Source organism: Trachurus japonicus, chromosome 15 (genome assembly GCF_045865225.1).
Source record: "Trachurus japonicus isolate A0001 chromosome 15, Traja_1.0".
Taxonomy (NCBI): Eukaryota; Metazoa; Chordata; class Actinopteri; order Carangiformes; family Carangidae; genus Trachurus; species Trachurus japonicus.
The window spans coordinates 23,254,466-23,269,747 of NC_140921.1; the positions used below are offsets into that span (position 1 = coordinate 23,254,466).

General features: G+C 42.5%; 1 protein-coding gene across 1 annotated transcript in view; it reads right to left on the reverse strand.

The window, feature by feature from the left end:
* The window catches only part of cdh23 (cadherin-related 23), a 184,721-nt gene that overhangs the window by 70,271 nt on the left and 99,168 nt on the right, over positions 1–15,282 (reverse strand). Inside the window, exons 12-15 of the mRNA XM_085800592.1 lie at positions 13,387–13,536; positions 12,404–12,562; positions 1,606–1,670; positions 765–1,002 (exon numbers count right to left, since the gene is read on the reverse strand). Coding sequence (XP_085656718.1) covers positions 765–1,002; positions 1,606–1,670; positions 12,404–12,562; positions 13,387–13,536 — 612 coding nt within the window. The remainder of the gene's footprint in view (positions 1–764; positions 1,003–1,605; positions 1,671–12,403; positions 12,563–13,386; positions 13,537–15,282) is intronic.

Consider the following 15,282-nt stretch of genomic DNA (forward strand, 5'->3'; position numbering starts at 1 on the left):
AAGTGTGGAGAAATTGGGGGAAAAAAGGTTTAGCTGTTAGAAAGCGTAAGTACTGTAGGAGGCACACACCTCCCAGGCATTGTTTGGAGAAAGAAAGAAGCAAACAGCTGAAAAGCCTCTCTCTGCTTTGTCTCTAAACACATCCTCTCCTTCTGTCTATTTCAGCCTTTTTCCTCCTTCACTGCCTGTTTTCCCCGAGTAGCGCGTGCGTAGGTGTGTGTGTGTGTGTATTTTAGGTTCCAGGGCATATCGCTGACATACAGAATTGTGTGACTGGCTTAATATCAGCAGCGTTTAAAGTTAGCTCAGACTAATCAAACACGGGGAGCCAAGCATTGAGCCCGGTCCTCTGCTCAGCTGCCACGGCGTGAACGCGAGCCACCACGGTGCACTGGGCCAGGGTCAGTCACAGCTGTACCTACTGCCACCGGGGACATTGTAGCATTTCTCTCCAGAGCTCAATCAAAGGAAACGCTGAGCCATTAGTTACCATTGTGCCGGTGTACCTCTGCCTCTCGCGTGGCAGTGACTGATGACCAACACACCAGGGCAACCTGTTCTCCACACAAACACACCGCCGCATGATTATAGTCAAACAGAGGGGGAAGGGACCAAAGAGGAGGAGGGCAGCGCAACCAAAGGCTGCGGTGTATGAGTCATGATGAGATCCTCCGTGGAAGGTGTAGTTTGTTCGTTATCGATCAGTCTGAAATCTATCAACTTCCTCTAAAGGAATGTTGCGTGCTTTTTAAGTCACGTCTCACCCTGACTCGTGCCACCGGCTGGACCGCCTGTTCGTTCTCTCTCAGCGAGCCCACGTACGCCTCCTTCTGGAAGAGCGGCACGTTGTCGTTGACGTCCAACACGTTCACGCGGATCCTCCCCGTCGTCTCCTCGCCACCGCCGTCCCTCGCCAGCACGGTCAGTGTGAAACGTCGCATCAATTCATAGTCCAGACTGGCCCGCAGGGTGACCCAGCCTGTCTCATCATCCAATGAAAACCTAGGGGAGAGAAAGAAAGAAAAAGAAAAAAGTGAAATTAAAGTCAGTTTATTGTGACATAAGTTTCTCATTATAAAAATGTATTTCAGTTTGTGTGTTAATACATTATATCATTGTATTAAAGATTAATGCTGTAAGAGGGAAATCATTAACAATCTATAGGCATCAGAGAAAAAAGAGAGAAGGTTTGGCTGGTTTTTACTGTTGAGTTTTTTGCACTTCTTTTATCTGCTAATAAAATGTGCTGAATAGTAAATAGTTTCTTATAGAGGCTTTATAAAAGCCTTACTATAGTGCATCAAATGATGAGTGTTCAGAATCCTTCTAGTTAAATTCAACTAATGACAAAATAAACCGAACAGAAACACTTGGTTAATGTGAGTGTGTGTTTTTCCGGGTCTGTGAGTGTGTGTATTTGTGGCCTGAAGGGAGCAGATGTAAAGAAAAGTGCCAGATATCGTTGTAGCTCAGCTGTCTCTGGCGAGGCCGCGCGGCACAAACAGTGCAGAACAACCACAAGTGGCCAGATACATGAAAAATGGATGTGGCTGTATGTTTGTGTGAACTGTTCAGAGTGAGTATGCCTGTGAAACTGGATCTTACTGATCTGGCTCGTCGCTGAAGTAGTAACGGACAACCCCAAATGTCCCTGCGTCTCCGTCTGTAGCCTGTAGAGAAGATGAGACAGGGAGAACAAGTTAATTATCAAAACCACATTTATTTTCTTATAAAGTTTTATAGCACATTCAGCTTCTGTTGACCATCGGTGCTGCTTTTCCTCCTCGCTTTCTTTTCTTTTCTTTTCACTTCACCTGTTAAACTTTCTCTTTGTTCTCCTTCAGGATTAATATGCAAATGTATTTCATGAAGGGGGCAAATAATACGCTGAACTCTTCAATCAAGTCGTCGCTCTTAAGTGCGTGATTAAGTGTTGTCGTCTTTTTCAAATGCTATTGTGAAGACTGACGTGAGGGAAGTTCATGCTGTACTGATAGTCACCACGGGCACAGAGTGGCAGCGACAAAGTGCTGTGACTTGGTTCACAATGAGCGGAATGAAACTGTGATTTAGCGACAATTATCGGTAACAAAAGTTTCTTTCCTTTTGTGTTTATGGAACTGTTATATTCCTCTTTTGTGTGTGTGCCTGCGTGAGGTTAACAACACTATATCTTCTGACATGATGCATAAAATAATCTGTCATGTCTGAGTTTTGCATTTCCTAAGTTTCTCACTCCAACAGCGGCATATGGATGTATGACTTGATGATAAAACATGCAAGCCACGCTTCACTCTCCAGAGGTGTTGACTGGATTAAATCAGATGGGAGAACTGATACATTTTCCTCACCCACATGACCTGCTGCTGCCTTAAACGCAGCAGCAACTGCCGTCATATGTTTTGCAGATAAAAGGGGTGTCAAACAAATGCCACATAAAGAACAACACTTTCAGGAATCTTGGGCTTTATGAAATGCCACATTAACGCGATCCGTCTTTGTAAACACATGCGTGCCCGTGTGCGCACACATACTGGCGTGTACACATGGGGTGTTGTGCTGGCGCTGATGGATCGCGGCTGGAGAGGCTGTTGTAATAGAGTTTCACTCCAGTGGCTCTGCAGTCAGTTGAAGGGCCAAACGTGTCTGCAGTCTGCTCTGTCAGCCACGCTGCCGGTCACTGTGATTCAGCCATGCCCTGATACCAACCTCACTTTGTGTCCATGTGGTTGAAACACGCATTTGAAAATATACAGGAGAAATCTGCATTATAATGTGTTGGAAAATATCCGCTTTTGCATTTGTAATTGTGTGTGTGTGAGGCTGCATGCAAAGAGAATAGATCAGAATATGTTCCACTTAGTACTCAACTGCAATTTTTTGGTTGATATGTGTGTGCATTTAAGTGTGTTAGGGAATATCTGTATGCCTTCTAAATAGGATGCATTTATGGATACATGTGTGTGTGTGTGTGTGTGTGTTGCTTCTCACAGATGGAACAACGGCTGCAGCTATCAATGTGTTTTTTTCCCCCCTGTCTAAAAATTACACCATGCTGTTTAGCTCAAGCCTGTAATTTCACACAGAGCCTCCACCACATCGTCCTGGACGGTGAATCAATGTTTCTTTTTAATGTCCAAATGGCCCTCGCTTTGTTGTCAAATGCACTGAAGCACATCCTGCTCAATGAGCACAGAGCAGGACACTAAATACTTGTGACTCCAGTCAGGTTCTTTTATTAACCCTTTTCATCTACCGTGTCTCCATGACCTCATCATTTAATGCCACTCAACTCTCATTCCCTTCACTCTTTTGCATTCTAACCGATCCCTCCCTCATCCCCCTACTCCTCCTACTCTTCCTCCTTTATCTTTGCCTTTTTCCCTCTCTCTTTACCTCTCTTTCCTCTCTGCAACCTGAGCTCCGCCTCCGTTTCTACTGTCTCCACTGTCTCCACTCTCCTCTACATATCTCCCTTGGCACACTCTTCCCCCTTGACGCCTCTTTCCCTCCTTTGCTCCCTCTCTCCCAGGTGACTGACAGGCCCATAAGTGCTCCAATGATAGTGGTGGGGGTGTTAGCGTGACAGCTATCGAGGCAGTGACAGGAGCCAGGCTCAGCCTGGGAGCTAATACTGCCTCTGCCTCCATGGCCAAGCCCCTCTTGCCACGACGGTGAGGGGAGAGAGAGAGAGAGCCAGAGAAAAAGAGGAATAAAGAGAGAAAGACGATAGCCATCTCCCTCCCCACCCCCCCAAGAATCATTCACCGACTCACTCCCTTCCTTTCTCCAGCCAAACAATCACCATGACAGTGCGGCACAGTCACTTTGCCAACTGCTTGCCAAAGACTTTCAACTTCAGACACAGAAGGCCCCGCAGCAGATGGACGGTCGAGATTGGTCAGGGATTTGCTGTAATTTAACATCATGGGGCCGGATTCCTTGACACCAGGGTACTGTACATGTGCCCCTGTCACCATGGCAGCTTAAACTTTTTTTGGTTGGGGACTTGGAAGTGTTGGAGCAGTTGGTGAGGTGGGTGAGCAGAGAGGGAGAATGTGTATGCGACTTAATGAGGAGAGAAATGACATGGAAATAAAGCTGGGCAATGTGCCTAACTAATGTGCCTTACAACCTCTCTTACAATAACAATAAATATTTAAAGTACATAAATGAGCCAGAGCCATAAATAGTTTACATTCCAAATAAGCAAAACTAATGCATTCATAAAACAACACTTTTTATGGACTCTCCAAAACACCTGGAAAGATACAGGGATCAAAAGAAGTATGGAGGGCGCACTTTGCTGTGAGTGCTTGCTATTGACCAAGTCGTATGAAACCATTTTAGCTGATTATCTGTTCTCTGACTGTCAAGACATCCAGAGATGAGATAATGGCAATGTGTATTGTAGATAATACGAGGCCCAGACTGCAGCGGTGAAAAGCTCCCATGTGCTAAACAGCAGAGCACCGAGGTACCAGAGTTAGTGTTCTGATCAAAATCCAAACTAAGTTGTTAAGGAGTTTCTGCACAAAGAGTCAGTGCACTGCTGATTGCCAATATAAACTCTGCAAACCCTAGGGACCTCAGGCAGTAACTACAAAAGAGAAATTAGTTCTCAGTTGACCAGTTTGGTTAAATGATGTGTTTCTTCCCATCAGAGAGGAGAAGCCGGCAGGCAAACACAACTGTGTGTGTGTGGTATTGATGTGGCTATACCTGTGTACCGGTGCGCTCATTTGTGTGTCTGCATGCCTGTTAATGCAAGTGTGACTGAATATGTCTGCTGATTGGATGCATGTACTGAGGTGTTTGTGTATGCAAAGCACATAGCGTGAATGTGTGGGTGCATATGTTTGCGTGCGTGTGGAAGGGATACTCATGGACAGAGATGCACAATGTTTCCAGGTTCATTCTTGAGGTATATAAATATGCACCCCAGCCACTTACAGTATAAACCCCCATTATCACACTCAATTGAGAAAGAGAAAGCAGAAATGAGAACTTCCCCTCACTGGTGACAGGAAGACAGGGGGTAGTGTGTGTGTGTGTGTGTGTGTGTGTGTGTTGTTAGGCTAGGGTTGAGTTGAGGGAGTACAGGAGCAGATTATCAGCCCAGCTATCTTGTGGACAGCGAGGGGGGGTTAAAGCTGCACAGGCTTTTCTATCTTGAGTGAGCTGGAATTTGAATTGATTGGCTCCTAAAATTGCTTTTTCTGCAGGAGCTTTGAGAGGCACAGAAAAGGAAACCAATTACTGGCTGTCAAAGCCTGCTGTCAAAATAGAGATGACCCTCAATCCAAACACAGACAACCTCCTGTGTCTTAGTGTTTCACACCTAAACACAACCACCTGGAATATATAATAAACACACATCCACCAGAGTGAAGATGTCCAGTTTCTGACAATCATTGTGGGAGAGAGAATGATGAGGAGACGGTTGTCAGGTTATCTTTATCAGCTCTGGTTAGCTCCACTCATACGCGCTCTTTTAAAGGCTCCGTGTCTCACTCTCTCACATTTTCAGTGGCCACAGCCATTCACAGATCAAGGCTTCCCAATGCCACACAAAGAACAGTTACATCTGCACCCTTTCATGCTAACGCTGCATATTGTGCCGTCTGTGATTCAGAAGCACAGAGCTGAACATCAAGTAGCCTATGTCATACAGTATATTTCACAACATGCTGTATGCATTTGTGTATTTTTGCAGCACTTCATATCAGCAGAATTAAGTGTCTCTTGATCAGCAGTATGGGAGTTTGCTGCTGTTACTGAACTCACAGACACCATGGGAAATGGACGTTCAATGAGAAACACACCTGTAAATAATTCTCTGCAAATAATGTTCAATAATAATCAGTAAAAAATATATTCAATGAAAAGATTGTTGTAGATTTAATTACTGGTAAGGGTTCACATCTTCTCAAGTCTGCCTTAAAGCAACACTGACATACCTGCACATTTATAGTTATAGATCGCAGTAATGATCGCAGTAATTGTCCCACTTGTCTGGCCACAAAGACACCCACTCCCGAGTCCTGACATTATTTCATTGTATGAGACCACAAACTCAACCCACTGCTCTTGGTCTGTCTGAAGCTTTACAGCTGAGCTTCAGAATGCAGTTTTACACCGAACTGTGGATTTTGCCTCTTCCATTGGGCTTCTCCTTAAGTAAAATGGATTTAACTGATCATGCACTTAGCTTTGAAAAATTGCTCCAAAATGTGTTGGGGAGGACAAGAGTCACGGAACAACTAAAGACTGAAAGGAGGAGGTGCTGGGAACATGACCTTAAGTAGCTTTTTTGTTTCTTATGGTGTTGGTCTTCCCTCTGCTCTCATTGACCGTCTCGGTCTCTGTTTCTATGAACACAAATTGCCATGGGACTGTGCAGAGCCTGTTTGTACTTCTGATCAATATGACAGAGCAGGACTCAGAGCGGAGCAGCAGCCTGGAAAATGCACTGAAACTCCGATGCCACACTTGGGTTTCCCCCCCCGAGATGTGTCCAATTAATGATCATACATCATGAGCAGCCTCTCGCGGAGCGCTCCTGTGACTAAACTAATGCGGGTGAATTTATATATGTTCTATATCGAACACATACATGTGCAGCTAAAGGTGCGTGAAATGATGCGAAACCTCAAAACCTCATCAAGGGAGGGGGGAAAAATCCCTCACCTACCTGGATCAAACAAGGACCCACTCACATCTCTTGCCAGTCCCCCAGCTGTGACCTAGAGCACCTGCAGGGGTTGATGGGAGCTGTGTGTGTTTTTACTGCGGACACTTTAGCATAATGGTGTTGGCGAATGTATGTTTATGACTACTTTATTTCTCTAAACCATTAACAAGCAGGTGGGGGTGCTCACAGCGACTGCTGCCCGCCGACAGGATTGAACAGGCTGTTTCGATTATCTCCTGACCACCCAGATAACAGCCAGGCAGAGGGAGAGCAGGGGAGAGAGAGAGGAACAACACTTTTTAACAATGTGTACCTTTGTACGAGAGGAGTTCAATAAAGTGGAGTGGATGTCTTTACAGCACACCGTGACAGCTTGCAAGATAAATTCTACAGTTTGCATGCGTGCACAGCCGCATTATAATTATTCCATGCACATGTGAAACACTTGGAAAAAAACAGCTGCTACCTTTGGAATAGTAAGAAAAGAGGTGGAGAGAGAGACGGAGAGAGGGGTGTATTGTGGGCATAATCTGGAGATAGTTTGAGCTGCCAGTGAAAAGACTTAATGCAGAGCTCTGTGGCTGGCAGCTTCACTCTGCCAACAGGCCTCGGTCCTCCCCCTCTGTTTCCTGTCTCTCTCTCTGCCTCTGTCCTCAGTGATGAAGAAATGAGATTAGCACAAGCGCAGGAAGGATGGAGAAAATGATAAAGAGTAGAGAGTGAAATACATCCAGTCACTGAATATAAGGGAGAGGACAAAGCAGGTATGTGTGGATGTATATGCTATCTATTGTATGGTAAGGTGTTAAGGGATGTAAAGAAATAAACCAATAAACATTTTTTAGTTCCAGCTTCTCAATTATGACGATTTTAGATTTTATATCAATGTAAATTGACCATCTCGTTTTGAAAACAATCTGGACATCTCATCTTGGGCTTTGTGAAATTGCAAGTGACATTTTTCACTATCAGCACATTTTTTTATAGACTACAGATTCATCAAGTTACTGAAAAAATGTTTTCAGATTGAGCAATACGGAAAATAATTATTAGTTGAAGCCCTAGTTGTTTAATCTGTAATTGTGAGAAACTTTTTGACCATTCACTGCTGCAACACAGTGATAAAGAGCATTTTATAAAATCAGGCTCACCTGAAAGAGAAAGATAAACAGATGGACAAAATCTGACAGTAAACAAACCTTGGGAAAGTTCAGACTTCAGTCCCAGGTCCCACCGATTTATCCTCTACCCAACACAACCTTTCACATCCCGTCTCACAATGTCACAACATCCTTGATAAATGCCCCATTATTAGCAGTGACTCCATGTCAGCTACCACTAGCAGGAGAGCCAGGCCTCACCCCTTTTATTAGAATAATGAATTATAATTAGTGCTGTGACTATTACCCCATAAAGGCCTGTCTAAACAGAGGTGGTAGAGAAACATCTTCCGCTCTGCAATTTATAACCTTCTGCTGGAAGGATTTATCCCTGTGGCTTCACCCTCAAACATACGGCATCTGCACAGAGACTGTAAAACACACAGCACGGCACTGGTAGAAGGCGTAGACCTACCCAGGAACAACACTGAATCTGATCTACTTCATAGAAGTAAGACTAGAAAAGAAAGTAAGGTAATCTGTCCTTCTATATGCATGTTAGACCTGCACAACATACGTATCCTCTGAGGGACTGGTGCGTAGACAGAGCTAGACATAGTGTAATCCAAGCAGAAACAGACAGGGAAACACGCAGTGAATCAATGCAACACCTGAAAACCATTAGCAATCTAATGGTAAAACGGAGACAGGGGGAAAAAACAACAATAACCGAGGGCATACAATAAATAAGAAATGAAAGAAGGCAAATTTTCTGAAACCCAAAGAGAGAAGATCAGGGCGATTCCGCTGATACGAGCAGCTGCTGGTGTCTAAAGTCTCCAGGGTAAGGAAGAGACAGAAACAGAGAGAAGGGAGAAAAGGACCCAGACAAAAGAGTAAATCACAATAAATATTTATAATGATAAGTAATGCTGCAGACCATAAATATTAAACAGCCACTGCCTCTGTGTGCATGTGTATGTGTGTGTACTCGTATGTTAAGCGTACATATCCACAGGGATGCAGGAGAGGGCACTGAGTAATGCATTGACTAACATTGTACATAAGCTGCGATCAGATGAGCTATGAATATTAACCTAAACAAAGCATTTCAATTGCATTTTCAGATTGCTTGTTTGGCACTTTTTAAAAACAACTGGGAACCAACATGCATAATTTCAATTAGCATAAGTATAAAGTATTATATAAACATTATCCAGACCCCACCCTCTTTACATACAAACCACCTCCACCCCACCACTGATAGTGAGGACAACTGCAGTGGCACTTAAATGCTGAGGAAACAGCAATGTCCCAAGCTTTCCAAAGTAAGTGCTTTATTGTGAGAGAAACTATTATCGCTCTCATAAACTTAATTTGATGATTCTCTCTGCTGTTGTTGGTATGATATAGAATGGAGTCCACTTACAAGGGTAATTTCCTCATTGAAACTGATGCCATTGTGCCCTAAAATGACCATTTACTAAGACTGTGCAACACTCTCTTTTCACTATGACTCACTTACTTTCCACAATGAGACTAGTTGATCTCAGTGACTAAAGACTTTAAAAATCACACAAATACACACATGTGCAACAGATACAAAAGGTGACCTTCAACACTATCTAAAGGAACAGACATTTTGGGAGAGGTGTTTAATTTCTTTCTTTCTAAGAGCTAAAGGAGTAGATTGATATCACTCAGCACGCTAAGATTGAAGCAAGAGGCGGTATAGAAGACTGGAAGCTGTGGGAAACAGCTGGCTTGGCTCTGTCCAGATGTGTAAAGAAATCATCCTACTGTACCTGTACTTCTAAAGCTCACCCATCAAGTAAAAATGTAAAAAAACAAAAACAAAATAAATCTCATTTTTGAGCTGTTCACATCTAGTTACAGTGTTAATGCACAGACATGAGTGTGATGACAGTGGTGAAAATCAGCTCTCAGCAAGAATGCAAATGAGTGGAAGAGTGTATTTTCCAAACTGTCTAACTGTTCCTGTAATGAATTTGTATTTGTGTGTGTATGTATGTGTGTGTGTGTGTGTGTGTGTGTGTGTGTGTGTGTGTGTAGGGCCGGCCACAGCACCTTGAGAGACTGAAGGAGTTGTCCTCCCTTTTGGTACTAAAACATAATTTGGCCACCATCTGTTGCACCTCACAGCCATCTGACAGAGCACTGAGAGGCTGGTCTCAGCCTAACAATCTGCTTATATTGTATCGCCTTGAGATGTTCTCTGCACTTACACAAGCAGACAGTGTGAACTGCTTTAAGAGACTGACTGGACTGCGACAGGTACAGAATGTATTCGGAAAATGAAAAGGTGCCCACGATTTGAACAAATCAAATGCAAAGGTACAGAGAGCTGTACAATAAAGTACAGGATAAAATGAACTTGGTCTAAGTAGAAATGTAATGATAGTCCTCTAATAACAGAACAAGTTCGTAGGGGTGTTGCACCTTCATTTTTAGCACACTTCAACTTCAACTTGACGTGCTTTACAGTCTGCAAAAGACATAATTTGTCCTTCACAGCGAGGCGATTGACATGTTAACTTATTATTTTACCTGATTGTGACTCACAGGACTAGGTTGAAGTGCTCCAGCTCACTGAATGTGATCAAGCCTTGTTTTACATTTATACACTCTATGCTATAATTTTTACAGTACACTGATCAGACTGACATAACTCCTTTTATAATTTCTCCACCTCCACTCCCACTCCTGCCAGAAAGATGTTAAGCAAAACTCCAACAATCTGATGTTATAACTTCTATCTTTGCATTACTACAGATTTCCTAACTTGTTTTAAACAACAGACGGATGCAATGTCCATCCCAAAATAAAATGCTCATTGTTCACACAAACACGACTGAAGCGTCTGTGGCTTGTTTGATCAGACTGCAGCATATAAATAAACAGTCTCAGCCATTGTCATTGGATTACAAATATTGTAATTTAGTGTCTGAATTACTAATAAATCAATTTATGACAGACCCACATAGGTAAACAAGCCCATGCAAATATACACATAGACCACACTTAGGAAGAAAATGATAATCCTATGGGATAACAAATGGAAAAAAGCCCAAACAACAATTAAGTCTTGTTTTAGCCATGTGCTGACCTTGCGGGTTTTCAGGAATATTATTGTCTATCTACTGTGTGTGTGTGTGTTTCTCAGCCTCAGTGCCAAACAAGCTGAGTGTGGGAAACATCTGTTTAATCTGTATGTGTATTTTGTCTCTAGTGGCATCTCAGAGAGCTTGTGTGTGTGCATGTATGTGTGTGTGTGCGTGCAGGTCAGAGTATCGAAACCCTCATCTAACAGTGTATAATATACGGGTGCTGCCATCCATGCCAGTGCAGTCCTCAACGAGAGTCACATCTCATTCTATTTACAGCCCATTCACTCTCCACAGCCGGCATCAGGATTCTACGGTGGGCTGCATGCTCCAACATCAGCCAGAGTTATCGGGTATTAGACTGCCCTGAAATCTCCATTTCATGAGCAACCCTGTCTATAAACACTATTGATTTTCACACTGTGCGTGTTGCACTTGTATCTAGTGGATTGTGGGCGTTCTGTCACAGGAATGACTGGTAATGAATAATAATTCAGACTTATGGGGAGATGGGCTGAGATGTTTTTATGCTCTGGTCAGAGCAGTGACTGGTCAGGACAGTGAACGAAGGTGAGAGCTGCTAAATACTGGGACTCTGAGGAGATGAAATGGCGTGACGTCGAGGACACTTCAACTGTAAGAAACTAAAGAAACGCTAACAGAGCCGGGGAGTTGGGGGTGGGCAGGCAATTAATGTAACAGGTCCTGTCTTTATATTCAACATCTGTTTTATAAATCCAACATGAAAAATGAGGAATTTCTTGCTCATCTGATAATAGTTATCACGTTTAAATCAATATTTCTGTGATATTTCTATAATGAGTTTCATTTCTTGCAACTACTTGCAAATAAGTGTATGATAATTCATATGTGAACTACTGTATGAGCACTGGCTTTGAGGGTATTCAGTTGAATCCTTTATTCTAAACTGATAGAACAACAGACTACACAGTAAGCAATTACACCGCTGGACTCCAACAACTCAGGCCTTTATGACCATGTTGGAGTTAGTTCACTGTTATGTTGGCAGTAAATATGTATTTCTGCTATTCAGGTAATTCACATCATTATGTTGTCTCGGGATTGTATTTAAGGATGTGCATAAGCTGCCAAGATGGTCATTCAGCATCATACATATACCAGATCACAGTGGTAGCTAACAATCATAGCTGTAAGTAATTTAGTTTTTCTTTTGTGTTTGTTTGTGCTTTTGTCTGAGGCAGCCTAGTGTGACTCACCATAAATCACGACTCATATGAAAAAGTCTCAAGAGAGCACTGGGTCACATGGGGCAAACACACCAAGATTCATTCCCAATAAAACAAGCCCCATAAAGTTACTAGTGCAAGCCAGGTTTTATTGTAATCTCTTTGGATTCCACTGAAATTTATCTTCAGGAATAAATCACAAGAAGCCACTCTGTGAGTAATTTATCACAGACTCTGCTGTATGGACACTTCACAGTGGTTTTCTAAGACACTTACCAAGATTCGCAACAGTGAAGTACCGGGGGGTGTGTTCTCAAGAAGGCTGATGTTGTACAGTGGTCTGCTGAAGATGGGCCGGTTATCGTTCTCATTGATTAGCTCAATGAAGACTCGGGCAAATCCCACATGGTCAGACATGGACTCATTGGCATATAGCTGAGGAGAGACAACAAGAACTACATTATAAACTTAAGACTTTAATGTAGCCTAAGTCATTAGAATTCAGTTAATGAAGAAACAGCACATATTTAACATTGGTTTATTTATACTGAATATTTCACATTATTTATTTGCTATTTTGTCACAGACATTTCTGTTGTAAAAAAAAACTGACCTGTTTAAGAATTTGCATTATACACTAACCAGGGCATCCTCTGGTTCTGTAAACGGCTCAGGGGGAAATTGAGGTGACAAAATACCAATTTCACTGTTCAAACAGACTGCAGTGTTGAGAAAGTGATCCCCAATCTGACTGAGCCTTGTGTCCAAACAAATAAAAACAAGTTGCAGGAAACATAATGAACCAACATTCTGTCTTGCTGCTTAGAAATCGGGTGAACTCCTCAACTCATTCAAGGTGAGTCTCACAGAAGGACAATGAAGCTGCTCTGTCTCCAATCACTGACTGCTGGGTCATCAAACCTTTATCATTCTTTGTATCTGTTTACAAAACTCATCTGCTGGATGTTTACAGTGATTAAAACTTGTTCAAGTGGGACTCCTCAAAAGGAATTACACTTCTTTATAAATGTTAGCTACAAAGCTGTGGGTGGTGTTAACTATTGTTATTATGTTCTTCCTCCTGATCCCTGTATATTATTTGATTATTTGTTCCCTCATGCAGTTTTCTCTCGTGCCATATACAGAGGTAGTTCCTATTAGGCTCAAATAAACTGGAGTGTATCCCAGCATCCAGTCTCATGCTACTGTTCAGCTGCACACTACTGTATAAGAACACTGCAAACAAGTTTAAAACTCACAGAGAAGCTGAAACTGCGAATCTGTTCAAAGTCCAGTGGCATGGCCACCCTCATCCTGATGTCGGCACGCCCCTGCACTGCTGTGGGGGAGATGGTGAAGTACTCTGAATTGTTTCCCGTCAGGAACACCTGGAACATGCTGTTCACCCCCTGCCGCCGTAAGGATAAGAAAGTGTCAAATATAGAAAAAAAAGAGAACAGGGGATGTTGAGAGAGAACAAAGCGGGTATTATGTCAACGACTGCAGAGATAAATGCTGACAATAATACCATGGTACCGTATATCCATTTTCATAATTGATTATTAGACAAACATCAAGATTCATAACAGAGGTTCAGAGACTGTAGAAAAGAAAATTGAAAATCTGATCTAAAAAATCTAATTTGCACCAAAACATTTGAAAAATAACCACAAAAATAATCACATGTCAAGCATTTGTGTCTCTTGTCAGGTATTATACACCAACTATGATGGAGAGAAGCTTCAGAAAAGTTTTGTGTGTCAAATATACAGTAATTACATTAACATTGTGTCTTTGGTGGTAAATGTTCTCCATCCTGATTCTTCACAACAGCATCAGCTGGGAAACCAATTCTATTCACTCTTATCAGTTGAGAGCAAGATTTTTCATATCTGTCTCTGCATCTTTTCACAAGACTTATCTCATCTGTCGATATCTTTCTGTACAGTCACCTAACACTCTATCTGTTCCCTCTCTCTTTATACAGCTGTCTGCCGTGCACAGCTCTGTGTCAGAGGTCAGAGCTCGCTTCAAAGTGGCGCTAACTTCCTGAGAGGTAAGCACACGTGCATACCATCAGACCAGGTGAACATGAGTTCAGTACATTTTGAATGTTGCCTAGGTGACTGAGAAAATCATTAAGCGTGTATCCCTCCTGCTTTGTGTATGTATTTGCTGTTGATGGTGGTTGGGATGCTAAACCTCTGAGAAATTTGTTTCAGGCCCTGTTACACATTTGACGTAGCACAGAAAAGGGAAGAAGAGACAAGATAGAAGGAGAAACCACCAAAATGTGTGGTGAAATGGATATGACGAGTTTAGACTGCAAAACAGATATAAGAATCTAATTATAGCTACATGTTCATCTCCTCTCCTCACTTGAATTCTTCTTTATCTCCACCATATAAACCCTACACTGCACTTTCACATCATGTAAATTGCCAAATTGCCATTTGAGTGCAACGTGGAGTAAATCCCCATGCACTGCCCACAGAGCTGAATACAGTATGTCCGACTGGGATGATTACCCCGCTGGTGAAGAAGGTTGAAACCGTGTGCTTTAATCATCATACTGTGTGTTTTATGGGAGGAAAAGAGGAGCTGATGTGATCCCTGATGACAAGCATGACTATCTTTCTCAATGCAGAGACACACATCTGGGTTTGGTCTCTCTCTTCCCACAGTATATGTTGCCAAGAGAATGTTAGATTATGTGAGCACAGAGTCTGATTTAGAAATACTATGAGCTGTATACTGGGTGGGTCTGTATGACGAGGGTACTATTGTTTGATTAGTGGTTATATAAAAATCGGAACAAAAAGAGCACCTATAAACCTCATCTTTATTTTACTTCTCCTATTCAGACAAATCCCCAAGTGCAAAGGAATGATGGTAAATATAAACCTAGTCAGGGTCAAAATGACATCACAGCTGTGAAATGCCCGTGGCTGTCTTGAGCTGAGAAAACAGTTCTAGATCCATCCTGTCTTCATATATATTGCTGTAGGGCGGCCAATCACGTAGTCATTGTGGCAGACAGAGGAAGATGGGTGGGGTGGTGGATTGGCATTATGCTGGCGGTTGAAATAGCCCCCTTGTTTTTGTTTTCATCTCTCCGAGAACCATTGTGGCTGATGACTCCTATTTAAAAGACC